At 37.6% G+C, this 15217-nt stretch overlaps 1 protein-coding gene across 1 annotated transcript in view; it reads right to left on the bottom strand.

The window, feature by feature from the left end:
* Positions 1-15217, bottom strand: part of poc1a (POC1 centriolar protein A) — a 32392-nt gene that overhangs the window by 2103 nt on the left and 15072 nt on the right. The window contains exon 10 of the mRNA XM_026305805.1: positions 9179-9451. Within this exon, the coding sequence (XP_026161590.1) occupies positions 9179-9451 (273 nt within the window). The remainder of the gene's footprint in view (positions 1-9178; positions 9452-15217) is intronic.

Here is a 15217-nt window from a genome sequence, read left to right as displayed (position 1 = left end):
TATTTACAAATCTTTTTATGTCCTTGAGTAAAACCTATGAAACCGTGAACTATAAAAGGTGCTTTACAGACAAACCTGCCTTGGCAAGCAATTGTAACAGGATAGCCATCATGATACACACAGATGTGTCTGAAGTGGTCATTGACTGCTATCTCCATGGCTTTTTGCTCTTCTGCAGGGAAAGCACCTTCATGATTAAAGTAAAAAACATTGTTGCCTGGTGGCAAACACAATCCCAGCTAGTAAGGAGTCTTGGACAGCAGTGCTTGGCAACAAAAATTTGGTTCAGGCGGGAACAATGGAGCAGTAAACATGTCATCTCCTGACAGATGAGGCTCTCTACATTCGTGCCAGTGAGAGAAAGACAGGTCAACATGTCTTGACCTGTAATTTTATGTCCCTCCTTGTGCCAGAATATAATTTTGAAACTGCTAGAAAGCGGCAGAGTGATGACTCACCCCCTAATCATTTAACAAAAAATAACCAGCAGAGTATGAGACATTACATGTGATGGAGAGACGGACAGACATTAAAAAAACAAACCGGTTTAGGTTTTTTCACAAAAAAGGTCATCCTTCATAAGCTTCCATGTATAAATTGTTTCATTGAAAACCTGATATTGGGTTAATTCATTACAAGCATACACTGGGTAACTCAAAACTATTATATAATATCTGCCTCATATAATAGGATCTTAATGATGCACTTCCTCTTTTAATCTTACTTCATTGCTGTTCCAGGAATATCGCTCTTTCATGTTCATTTAATTGTCACTTGATACAATCAGGTCAGTGCTTATAGTGATATACTTAACTGAAGAAATTCTTAGAATTCTTAGTGAACAAATGCTCATTAGATTTCTTAAGACCCTTATTAGCTAATTACATAAGGGGTAAAAGCGTATGTCTACATTATTGTGCCACAATAAATAAATAAACTCCAAGTTTTCAGACAAATAGTTACTGTAATTCACAGAGTAAAGGGTGGCAGCCCTACAAATTTAAAGTTTCTGATCCTTTGACAAGTTTGAGAGAGAGAATGTAGAATAGAGAAGATAGCATCAGCATAAATGCAAAACAGAACAAGAGTTCAGTGAGAAATGCAGAGACAGAGGTCAGTCAAGGGACATGGGATACACTCAATAGTCAGATTAAATAACTACTCCTGTTACACTGACATGGAAAGTCAGGCTGAATATTTGACCCAAAGAAACAACAAAAACATAATCAGATTTATAAAAAAGGTTTTTTCTCAATGATTTCATTTCATAATGGTATTTACAACAGAGGTGTAGTTTGAGTCATCAACAATAAAAACAAAAAATAACGTTCCTTCCAATTTCCTTTTTTCATGTTGAGTAAATGCAAAATGACATTTCAAACCTATACAACTTTGATTTGAATCTCATTATTAACCCAAACATTAGTGCGTATGTAAACACAGTCCTTTTCAAACCCAAGAAACCTGCCTATTCCAGTAATGCAGCTGTGTTTGGTAATTGGCTCCTGAGGTCCTGCCTTGACCTCTCAGTGTCACACTCACACACACACAGTCAGGCACGTATAATTACGCACGTCATGAAGGAATTGACAAAGTGATGGAACTGACAAAGACTGCTGAATGCCTCCGATGATCTCACAATCCAACATACACAGCAAATGCCAGTGAGATAAACAGTGTGTGAGTGAGTGGTGTTTTCTTTTTGGTCATCAAGGTAGATAATTTCTGCTATTTCATGCATCATGAGAGAGATAGAGCTTGTGTTTCCTCTTTCTCTCTCTCTCTGCCTGTCTCTGTTTTCTAGATCAATACTACCCTGTTTGTCTTACCAACGTGATATGGCTGCTCAGTCGTCAGCTCATCCTGCTATTGGTGTTTGTGAGTGTGGTTCTGCACGTGTCCCCAGGCAGCAGCAACATTATACAGGCCTATAGTTTTTCATCTGGAGTAGAAACTAAATCTTTATGCTCCCAAAAATAGAGCGGGCTGTTTTTCTTTTCTCTCCAGAACACATTATACTCTCCATTGCCCTGAGCATTATTGGCCTCCGTTACAAAGTCTCATAGTTTTGGTATGACCCATGCTTACAATAGTATGAAAGTTAAAGAAACACAAAGTGGCAATGCCAATTGTTTTTTTCTAAATTTAACTAACTGATGTAAAAATTTAATTAAGAAAGCATGGACAACTATTGAAAACTGCAAAAATATGAAATAAAAAAAAAAAAAAAACAACCTGCAAAACACTGAGATGATGGTGTGAACAAGACAGTGAAACCATACTAACAACCTACAGGTGTGGAGAACCAGCAGCTCTGTGGTTTGAGCTCTACACTATTAATATTCATAACCACATTAAAATCCATTGGCAATAGCTAAAACTGTTAAAACTGCTCCCGTCTAGTGTCATCATGCAAATGTTAGTCTGTTAAAGTGCTATGACAGCCTAAAGCCAAAATGACAGGATGAAATGAATTCAGTCAGTAGTTTCTGAAGTATTTTGTCGGACAAGTGTAAATTCTGAGCTATACAGTGAAAGGATCATCCACTGACAAGGTGACTAAACTAAATTTCAATTTTGTGCATATTCCATTCTGACCTAGTCTGTTCTGATTCAGATTTTTTCTTCTAAAAGAATCCCTTACAATTATTTTTAAAGAACTGATGCCAGGATATATTCTAAATAGCACAATTTACGGCTAAAAAAAATAAACAAATACTCACCAATGCACAAAAAATACTTAAAACAGTGGTAGGACTACAATTAACAATTATCTTCATTATTGATTCAATCGACCATTATTTAATCAATAAAATGATTGAGCAGTTAGTCCACGAAATGGCAAAAATAGTGATCGACTTCCCAGAGTCCAAGGTGACGACTTCAGATGTATTTTGTCTGACCAATAGTCCAAAATCCAAAGATATTCAGCACAGATTTAAAAACAAACAAAAAAACAAAACAAAAACAGGACGCTCACATTTTACAATTTTTGGTAAAATAAAGAATTCATAAATAAAATGGTTGTGATTCATTTTCTGTTGATCTAATCAGTTGCTTCACCTCTACTTCAAACATACACTATCTTAGGCATTACTTTACATTTGTTTTGCCTATCAGTCAACCTACAGTATGTTGATGATAACATCTATAAAGTAGGAAAATACTGACCGATATACTGACCTAGTCTCTCTTTCCCTACTGCTAATAATTTGCTAACTTTGTGGAAAACATTAATACTGACATGTTCGCATTGTTGCCAAATATAAAAACAGACAATAAGGCTTTCCCACCAAACTGACTTAGACTTTCAGGAGTTACCGTGCTAGTATAGCAGAATGCCTTGTTGGTATTCTAAGTAACCATACAGAACTTCAAGGTTATAGTAACTTAACTTGGGATGAAAGTAAATGAAATGGCTGGGATGAAGTTTAAAAGGAAAGGTGATTCTCAGTTGTTTTTGTCAGCCAGAGTATGACTTTAAAACGTACAAATCTACAAGTCTTTCTCCAGTTCCTTAAAATCAGAAACACTGTAGTGAAAACTTTGTTATTCTTCAAAGAGCATTTCAGTGATTTCTGAAAATCCAGAACTGACACTTTACTCACAAAAGGGGCTTTAACCTATTCTGAGAAACAATTGTGAGGGGATGTACAGGAACAGGTTTCTTTCACTTTCTCCTAATGTTTGTTGTAGCTTCACATAAACCTTCTCTACCAGGAATATGAATTCTGTGGACTGGTCCATATCAATGTATGACCCACATGTTAAGCAGAAAACGTCTGTATTCTAACTGGTAGTTTAGGGGAATTACACAGCAGAACAAATACTGTGGTTTCTCTGATGGTTTCCCCCCATGAGCCACATTACTGAGAAAGTTCATAATATCTTCTCTAGTAAACTACTACTGTCTAATAGTGTATTGAAGAAGTGAAGGCACTACATTACTTACTGTATATTAGTAAGTAAAATGAAAGGAAGCAATTCTTCATTCAGGATTCTTTATATATAAGAGGCATATTGTCAAAACTGTGGATAATGCAGGCTTAGGGTGAGAGGCCATAAGGGCCTATGTATTATATGACAGGGAGATGAATAAGAAAGGAGTGTAGACAAGTGAAAAGCAGCTAACACAGCAAACTGTGCCTTTGGAGGCTTCAGTCTAATGTTGAATAATTCATTATCTTCCCTCTCAGTCTCCTCAACTACAAAGAGCTGTAATAGTGAAAAATAATGCTGGGAAAAGGAGCAGGAATACAAAGCAAAATCAAATAATGTTGCTTTTCATCATAAACTCCCAAGGATGGGCTTGTAATTTAAACCTGCATATTTGCCAAAGTTTAACAGACATTAGAAGAAGAACAAAAATGGGTTTAGCATGTGTCACAAATACATTTAACACACTTGGTGTGAAAAGTGTAGGGAAAGCATTACAGGTTAGACTTTGCTTTTTAAGCTAAATCAAGCACATTGCTAAATAAGTTAATCTATTTTAGGCAAATTAGACTGAGTTTGAGAGAGACCTCTGCATTATGCAGCCATATTTGTGCTTAACAAACCACTGTTTCCTGGCTATTATAGCATATTACATAATCCTGTGGTCTGAATGAGTTGTTACATGCAGTTTTCCACAACATAATGCAGATCATATTGAACTAGCAGGGGTCTGAACTACACTGTGTTCTGCAGAAAGCTTTAAACAATCATCCGCAAGCTTTTGATACTTTGTGTTGTTGCATTTACATGAACCAAAATAGAAGGTGCAGTTGGAGAATCCCACACAATCTGTGAGCCAATGACCTAATGCTTTGTACTTGTGAGGCTAAAGAAGAAACCTAATTTACTGTATTTAAATTCTGATGTTGGCTAGCTCAAGTCTGAAATAGCCTCTTTTGTAAAACAGCGCAGTAAAAAAAGTCTATAGGCATAGGGCATAGCTACTACAACATTTACTGGTCTGACATTACTGGAAATTGTTGCTAAACCATATATGGGAAGAACAACATTTTTTTTCATGAGGTGAATTACAGGATTGCAATAAGTATGAGAAATTTGCATGCTTATAAAGATTTCCTAACCGTGGTTTCAGTCTATTGACCTAATAGAGGAAAGATAAGAAGAATGAGGCCTTACAGTGAAAGATGGGAGGGATAAAACCAGGCACACACACAGTCGTGCTGTGAACAGGGCTGGGATACAGTGGGCTTGAGAGGAAGAATCTGGTAGCCTACCTTAGGAGAGTTTAGCTAACTGGGCAATACTGAATGCTCCCATGTGCTACACTGCAGCTTGATCAATAAAACAAACTATCCAGGGAGAAAACTTTGACTGGAAGACACATATACAAGAGGTGTTTCTGCATTTCTGAAAGGCCATTTAGCTTTTACACTTACTATCAGTGAGTGCGGCAGAGTGCTGCTAGTGCCAGTATGAATGATGCATTTTTCTTAGGGTACATTCACAACCTTGAACTAAAACCCTGCACTACACACACACACAAACACAAACACAATACACACACACCTCGTCCTTTCTCCTTACCTGTGTGCTCCTTATCTCCAAAGTGTGCTCTTGTTCCTCTAAGCTGTCTTTTATTCTATACAATTTGTTACCTTTAAATAAATTCTTTGTTGTGCCTAGGTAAAAGCAAAGCGTCCTATACAGTAATGGCATTTCCAAATGTGGTATTTGTAGCAGAGTGGACAAAAATACACTACTTTCAAAAATACTCAGTTCAATTTAGTATAAAGGATAGTCAAACAAGCTCTGTGAGAAGTAGCTTAATGTAAGCAGTTCATATTTGGTGAAGACCGGATCTGGATGTTGCCCTAAGATTAGACATCTGAGAACGGTTTCTGGCAAAAACTCACTCATCTGGCATTTCATTATTCAGTGATTCTTTAACAAGCTCAAACTAAATACTTGGATGAAATATGCAGCAAATACAATCAAAAATGAAAACAAAACAAAACAAAACAAGAAAAACCCCAACTTGTTTTAACTAGACAAATACGCATTACCAGAAAGAAGGTTTCTGATACCGCAATTAACTCATAAAGGTTAATTCGGGTTAGCCCATCGGTCCATCGGTGTTATCTATGACAATCCACTTTTTAAAATATGTTTATTATTTTGCAGCAGGAACAATGTACCTTTAAAATGTATTATGTCCTTGTTAATTTGACTGATCCCATTGCCACTTACCATAATTAGTACAGTATTATATAGTACAGCACAAACCTTAATTTCACACTGCGCAATAGACTTGTTGGAAGGACTGGGCTTAGAGTCCCTGTCCCTCAGTGTCCTGATGCTGCAGAAAGAAGGGAGAGAGAGAGACTGGTCCAGGAGAGATAATCTACATTAGTGTGTTATCGTGTGTGTCTATGATTAATTGTGGGTACCCGTGTGGCTCTATAGAGTATTCTTGTTAAGCCTAACATTCAGTTACAAGACATTCCTGTATTTGTCTGCTGTTCGCGGTTGAAAGGGGAAATGAATGCATTTCCGACCTGTGTTTACAAATTGGACATAGCTATGTGTATTCTCACCCTGTTCCATACGTTTATTTATATCATTATGCTGCTATATTGGGAATTATTATGAGGTTTATATGAGCGCACGTAATTGTTTGTTGTGCGATATCCCTCGCATGTATGCGGGCACTTTCGGTTTAAATGTGCCGCTTGTGTTACATAAAGGAGCCCAGCACTAGATTGTGTTGTATATTATCACAGCAAGTTGATACAGTATATTGTATTTATACATTACTACACTGTATAAGTTAATGTAGTTTGTTCTGCTACAGAAGGCGAGTATTGTTATGCTGATTATTTCATTTCTGTTTTATTGTAGAACCACACACACACACCCACACCCACCTCCACCCTTTAACGCATCTTCAGTGTTCAATAAACCCCTTTGATTGAAGCTGCCCGCCTGATTCACTCTTGTGTTCTGACTGACACACCAAGAGGAAGGCTATAGAAATTAGAACCTCCTGCGATTACAATCCTAGTTCACCTCCACTACGGACTGGTATTCTGTAGAATGAACTTTTTTATGAATTTTAAAAATTACTGAGTTAAGAGTGTATGTGCAACTGTACTGTGTCCATATTTCATAGAATGAACCAAAGTTTTAGAGGTACATTGCTCCTGCTGCAAAATAATACAGTTAAGATGACAAAATGTCGGTCACTGTTTAAAGGGAAGGTTTTGTGATTCTTCTAATTGTAAAAGGTAAACTTAAGTTAAGTCATAGAACATCATGGTAAAATAAAATATAATGTACCTAATTCAGAAATGAAACACTAGTAGATAACAAGACTTAAACCTGTTGTTTTCCAGTCCAATAACACAATGAATATGCTTAATAGGCCTCCTGCAGCTGAGGAGCATTTCTAAATACATAGGCAGTGCGCACGGTGTTGACAGCGGTGGCCACAGTGGCCCCACAAAATCAAATTTCCTCAAAAACTACTTGTCCTAGAGCCAAAATTATTTCACTGCTAGATTCCTAAAATCCTGAAGAACAGATATGAGGAAACATGGCCAGAAACTGGATCTGAGGAGAGCAGATTTACATCGGAGAAAATGAGAAAAAACACCCAGCATACCTATCAATTAAGGATTAGCTTGAAAAAAAACTACAACTGCTGTGGATTATATGATGCGAGAGAGGAGGGATACGGCAAAGTTTGCTCTTGTTGGTTAAAAATTGAAGTTACAACAGCAGTTTAGAGACCTTTTCTCTGGTCTGAAAATGAAGTTTTCCACTCTGGCAGATAAGGTCAAACAAAATCCATAAATAACCCTTACTTTAATATTACATTGCAGAAATATGCTACTGATATCAAAAAGAATAGCAATTTGATGTTTAAATGATCTTAATAGCACGGTGTGTATGGGATTACTTCTGTGGCAAACTTTTGCTGTATAATAAAAATTTAAAAATAGATCTGATAAGAGTCCTCTCTGCACTCACTCACTAGCTAATATACAAATTTGTATTGGCCTCAAAATCAAAAGTTTAATTTGAATACACAAGGAATGTACTGAGTATAAAATCAATAGGCATTGCTTTCCAACATCTAACATCCACATCTGCACATGTTTAACAATAAAGGCCTTTTTAATCAATCATCTGCAGAAAGTGTTGAGTTTAAGAGTTTAAGATTTTAATGCTGAGAGGAAGCCGGCAAAGTAGAAACAGTATGAGCAAATAAATCAGAGGCTGGTGTTGGGAATAAATTGCACTGAGGTGTGATGTCAGGGTCAGTGAAATTAATTGATTAATTGCAATGGCTAACAAAAACATGCAGTGCACCAATTGTACTCAACATTTTCAACAGTTAAAAATCACTTAATTTTACCTTTTTGAATAGGTCTGTCAAATACAGACACATTTGTAATTTTCCTTCTTTTTTTAAAATCATTGTTATGCTAATAGCAGAGATGCAAATGTTGGACTGTTTACAACAACACTGTTGGTGTCTGTATTGCTGATCATATCTATGAAGCTAAACAACAACACACGCCGTAAAAAAGGACATAACTGATAAGAAGCAGACATTCGGGTTTTAACTGGTTGCTGTTCTTTTCTGTTTTTGTTCACTGACCTATATTTAATCTGACAGGCTCTGGTTTGATCTGGCTTCAAATTGTGTCTGGTGATCACCAGGCACAAAAGCATTCATGCTGAGTATGGACCCTAACCAAGCACAACCCACATGGTGTGTGCACACATCTTTCTCTTGTCTTCACAAAATGGGCGAACACTAGGAATAAAGAAAACAAGGTTTTTCTGTCTTCATGGTGGGAAGGTCCTGTTTGGGATTATTCTATGATTAGATTAAGATTAGCATATCCCTAAAGTTCAATAGTAGTATGGATATAGGTGGCATATATGCATGATATTACAATTTAGATATACACACATGAGAAATTGCTATGAAATAATGACATATAACTATAAACATGATGAATAAAATCCACCATGGACAAATACACCTGTGTAGTGCTAGTGAGTCCCAGTCTAATGCAGTACCAAACAGCCATCTCTGACCCACACATTGGAAAGTAAAGAAAGCTTTTGTTCTCAACAGTGTGAGTGGGAGGCACAAAGGTACAATATAAAATGGAGTTACTCAGTAGAGATTAACACAGCTTCTCCTCACCTGTGTGAGAATATCCAGTTGACCTATGATGTGTTCCAGGGTGCTAGCTAGACTAGGTGGTACCCCTCCATCTGAGGCCTGGGACTGTGCTGGAACATGAGGTGGATGCTGAAGCAGACCCTGAGTCTGGTGGTTAGATGAGGAACTGGTGCTGGGGTTTCTATAGGTTTGGGAATGAGTCGCTCTGCCTTGCCTGCTACTGCGAATGCTGCTCTGAGCGTGGGCCGCTGTTTGGGAGTCCTGTCTATTGAAATGTTCTGATGGATCAGAGGTCTGGAAAACAAAGCGAAAAAAGGGTGATGAGCTGTGAAAAACACAGGTGTTTTGATATATGATACAGCAATGGTGTAAAAGTCTCACTTGTAGTAGAATGTGTCATCAAGATGCAAAATATGAAATGTACCAATGAAAGGGGGTGATTGAAACAATGAATCATGATCTCTAATGTATAATCATTCAACCCTAAAGAACTCTTAAATAATAAAAATAAAATCTTTGCTATTGTCTAATCCAACAACACAGAACAAAGTGCTAAGTTAAATCATCACAGAATAATTAACAAACTGGCTTTCAGAGGGGCCATCAAATCAGTAATACTATTAGTGCAATGTAGTGACAATAGTAGCGTTCAATAGAATCAAAAATAGAATCTTACTGTCTTTTTTTATTAAGCATATATGGTCAGGAATTAAACATCTGTCATCTGCTCAAAGTTTGATGCATTCAGTATTAATCCAACCCTATTCTGGTAAGATATTAATTGGATTTCAAAACATTTTGACTTGACCAGTACAACTTTAAAAATAAATATCAATGTGAAACTACAACTAAACTGTGAGATCACCTACTGATGAAAATTTAGGGAAAAAAGGATACTGCCAGCATTATGACAAACATATATTTCACTACATTATTACGCATTTCACACTTTTTAAATTAAACATGACTTTTACATTTGAGATGTTGGATCAGGTTTTGAATTGATTTCAAGATTAACTATTTATTTTTCATTTCAACAAATCAAATGACTTTCAGAACTTGCAGTTCCAGTCTTCAATTTATATTTTTTTCCACAGAATATACACAGTTAAAGTGGACCCTGCAAATTGAAATCAGTCGATACTGACTTCGCTTGAATAAATTTTATTTCAGTATAAAGGAGACACTGTCCTGAAGGAAAAATGTTTTGTCTGTCTTTCTCTCTCTCACACACACACACACGCACACACACACACACTGTAAGTCTGTCTGTCTGTGCTGTGATTAATTCAATGAGACATGAACACATGAAGGTCAGTGACCACATCTCTCCTACACCTCATCTGTGTGACTAAGAACTGTGTGCACACATCTATAGGTTTATCCATATTTCTGTCTGTCTCTGCAGACCTCTGTCTGGTTGCGAAAAACGGTGTGTGTATATGCGTCTGTACATCTGTTCCGAGACAACATCTCTTCTGCATCGTAGTGAGGAAGACAACAGTTTTACTCATCACCACACAACAGGAAATATATTCACACTCAGCTAAACATGATTAAGACTGCAGTGTCAAACTGTGCTGCTCCTAAATGAAGCCAGATGAACAGAGCTGTCAGCTGTCGCCTGACTCAACACATTCGCCACAGACAGTGGTGATACATACTGCCTCAATTAAACGTACAGTGATTCTGTGCAGTTTTGTACGATTGGCTGTGATGTGTTCCTTTATGGGTCATATTATAATTTTCTATGTAACTACTTTTGACAAAATAAAACAAAGAGACGATATATGTTTCATGAAGACATTTCACGAAAAGTGACATTTTTCTGTGACTCACTATCCAATCACTCAGCATGTTTTGTGGAGCTACAGTAAATTACCAGAAATTGAGTATTTCCTGGATATTATTCTAATGTCTGCCTGTGAGTCAGTGGGCATCTACAGTATGTGTTTATAGATTTAAGGATATTGCATGTGCTGAAAAAAACAAAAAAAAACAAAACTTTCTCTAACTTTCATGAACACTTCCTCTCACTGAAATTGTCCTAATTTAAACTGTCATTATTATAGTGTAAATAATTGGATCTACCTTTTTACCTTCTGCTATTTCTTATAATTATCTTTCATGCTAACATGGTTTACTTGGATTTTACACAATGAAAATACAGTATGTTCAAAATAGAAAACAACCAGAAGATGCAACTGCGCACTTACCTTTAAATTCAGTTTTAGTACCGCTTTTTTGATGTTCAGACAAAATAACTGAATAATTCTGCTGGTCATGTAAGGTCCACCAAGAGCCAATCCACTCTTGTTGAGAATACAACTGTATACAACAATTTAACTAATTGTTAAATTAGTTAATCTCTACTGAGTAACTCCCCCCCCCCCTCAAGTCAGCCATGAAAAAGTTCAGCTTTTCTTGCTGCAATTTCCGATCAGGCAGTAGAATGTTTTACAGCATACCACTGTGGGTCAGATTTATTACAGAGCACCCTTTATAATGTGACGTGTACAAAGCAATGTTAACAGTAAAACAACATAATGTTCTGCAAACTCAACATCATCCTGTACCATCATAAGTCTTACGAGGGGCCAGGGAAAACCCTGATGCACAAAAGTGTCCACACAAGTGCACATAAATACATCACACACAGTAACCACCCTTCTAATTAATCACATGGAGTGGAAAAACCAACAGTGGAAAATGTTCCCAGGGCCAAATTAAACTCTTAGTCTGACACAGCCAGCCATCAATACGCCCTGCAAGTTGCATATAAAATCATTTTTCGCACTGCAGACAAGAACAGGCCCCCCACCTGGAATTTTCTGAGAACTGTGAAGGAAAATGAAGAGACGTGCAGAGACACAGACAACAGTAAAACTTAAATTTCCTCTTTTTGTCTCAGCAACTGGTTCCTTCATCAATTCAGCCCCGACAGGATGAGAGGTTGGTTGCACAAGAACCAGATTAAAAACAAATAAACCTTAAAGGCAACTAAAAGTATAATTGTCTATCTGATCTGACCCGATGGCACTGAACCTAAAAATGCTTTAATGCTGTAACTCTAACACAACAAAGGAGATGTATATCATATGATGGACTGGGCACCCTGGTGCAGGACACTCAAATTAAATGTATTCATTCATTCACAGAGGCAGCAGGGTGATGTGCTGCTAATTGAAGGGTCAGGTCTACAACTTCACCTGGTTGACCGAGTATCTTCACAGCCTTCAGAAATGAGAAACTTAAATCTCCAGAAAAATCCAGAAACCTCCAGCTCCACAGATGCTGTTGAATATTTGACCCTGTGGAACTTGTTACATTGGGCTGGGTTTAAAACAACAGTGGTGACAGCAATAGTAACAGCAAGAGTTTCCAGCTGGGAAAGAGTGAAAGTCACACAGTTTACACAATATGTAGTATATATTCAGCTGTTCCCGATTATGGATTAGGTACCTTTCTAACAATGGCCACTTTGACCTACACAGATGTAACTATTTCCATGAATGATGACGGTTGAGCGTCATGAGTCTCAGATATTTCACTGCCAGGGTTCTGGCAATCAAGAGCTCATTCATGTTATTACTTTGACATGTTGAAATGGTAAATTAGAAAGGTCTATTGACGTTGGAGAAGATTGAGAATGTGGACTAGTTTGAAGTATCACACTTTAACGTGACTTTTTTGAGTACCAAGTACTACTATTATTATTATTAGTGAAAATGCTCTTGTTAGGGCTTCGCGGTAATGATTTTTATATACCAATCACAATCAGCTTTGTGTGGTTAATAGAGAAGATATTTTGGCATGTTACAGGAGAGTAAGCACAGATGTAAATAAGAAAATTAATAATGAGTGAATTCTTCAGTTTTATGGTCCTGGTACTGCACATGTTGGCTCACTGTCAGACTAACATGGCTTAGTGGAACACTGATAATATTAGTAACACCTGTGCTTTTCCTACTATGAAAAGTCTAATGTGAAACATACTGCATCTGTGCCTATACACTTAACTCGATTTTATGGCAGAAAAAAAAAAACACCTGTAACTGAACTTACTATTATTGTTCAAGTTTTCAGTTTTTTTTTTTTTTTCTTTCAGCTTCTCCCATTCGGGGTCGGCTTATAGCTTAATGTCATTGTGTACACAAGTATATCACTAATATAATACCTAAATAAATGTGAGATAAATTTATCGTTTTGTAAAAATACATCTATCCATTATCTATACCTGCTTATTCCTATTTACGGTCATGGGGATCTGCTGGAGCCTATCCCAGCTCTCTTTGGGTGAAAGGGGTACACACTGGACAGGTCACCAGTCCATCACAGGGCCACATAGAGACAGACAACTTCACACACTCACACTCACTTCTATGGGAAACTTAGAATCACCAGTCAACCTGATATACATGTTTTTGGACCGTGAGAGGAAACCAGAGTACCTGGAGAAAACCCACACAACACGGGAAGAGCATGCAAACTCCACACAGAAAGACCCATGACGGGTTACGAACCTGGGACCTTCTTGCTGTGAGGCAACAGTGCCAACCACTCATCCACTGAGCTGCCCATAAAAATACAGATTTAATTAAATTTAATTAGCAAATACAAAATGCAAAAATTAATATTAGAGATTCCTCTCAAAACCTTCAGCTACATGTGCTGTTTATGCTTCACTTTAAATTCATGTTAATTGTCCAGGCCTGGCTTCTTCTGTACATTACTTCAAGCACAAATGGTACACAGCAGCTGATAATAACAGATTTTGTTGTTCTGCTGAGGAGGGAGTCTTTTGCTGACATTTCTTTTGTTCACTGTAAAAACCAATGTCTTCCCATTGGATAATATTTTTGTCTTTGGTGGCTGGGGACTGTGTGTACCATAATATAACTAAAGGATGCAGACAAACCTTTTCACCAGCTGCTGACAGCTCAGTTAATTACAAAGAAGCAAACACTTCACGACAAAGGGCCAGTGATGCTTTTTGATGAATGAAGCGTGATGTAACTCAACTCTGTATTAGGCTTCTGGACTTATCTTCCAGAGTCAAGGAGGGTGTTTCTCACTAAACCCTTTCATTAATGCTACTTACTCAACTCACTCTCATCCTTCTCTCATACATTCTTCAGGCACTCCATTGTTTAAACCTTTTTATTTCATTCTCTTTGTTTTAGTCCTTTCTCTGCCAATTTCTCCTGTTCTCTGTGTCTCTCGATGCCTTTCTAAGTTGAGTGTAAAAAGGTTGAACAGGTGTCTGTTAACTGCTTTCAGATTTTCTCTTTTCATTATTCTCTTACTTGCCTTACTTTTTTTTTCTTTTGCCTCTACTGTGCTCATGTTGTCTAGCTCACCCTGTTTTCCCGCTTTTGCTACCTTTCACTCTCCCTCTTTCTGTTTTTCGCTGTTGCACTCATGCTCCACCAGACTAGGCTCTCTTTAATTCCATTGTTATCTTGTTTCAACACTCCTTTATCATACCACATGCCTTTCATCTGCTGCTCGCTTTCGATCCCTGTTGTCAAATACATTTAATGCCTGCTGTCAGAACAATGCCAAATGCCTGCCTATAGCAGCATCTTAAAGATGAACACACCAAACTGCAGTTGGCACTGTAATGCTCTGGCCTTAAGGACATCCATGCTTGGTGGACTAAATCACTTCTTCCATAGTCTTTAATTAAAAGAGGAGTCCAGCAAAGTTTAGTATAGTTACAGCAGCCCATTAGTTCTTGTAAATTAATAGAACAATGGTGAAGGAGGCAGAGGTTCATAGAGCTACCGCAGTCTCCGCCTCATCATCCCCTCCCCACTCTTCAATCCACATCCTAAAGCTGAGCTGAGTGGTGCAGTGGTGTGTGTGTATGTGTGTGTATGTGTGTTGAGATGTGAAGGGAAGCCTGCTGTGAATGTGCAGCTCGTCTGTCTGCACACGTGAGTGCGAGAAAGACCCAGATGTGAAGCTAGAGACATGAAGGGGGGGGATTAGGTCGGATGTGATCAGAGAAAGCTGATCTCCCTGTCAGCAATGGTTGGCACATACACACATATAACG

The sequence above is a fragment of the Mastacembelus armatus genome, chromosome 5 (assembly GCF_900324485.2).
Source record: "Mastacembelus armatus chromosome 5, fMasArm1.2, whole genome shotgun sequence".
Lineage (NCBI taxonomy): Eukaryota > Metazoa > Chordata > Actinopteri > Synbranchiformes > Mastacembelidae > Mastacembelus > Mastacembelus armatus.
The sequence above is the reverse complement of the archived record's forward strand: the minus strand, read 5'-3'. Positions and strand labels throughout refer to the sequence as shown.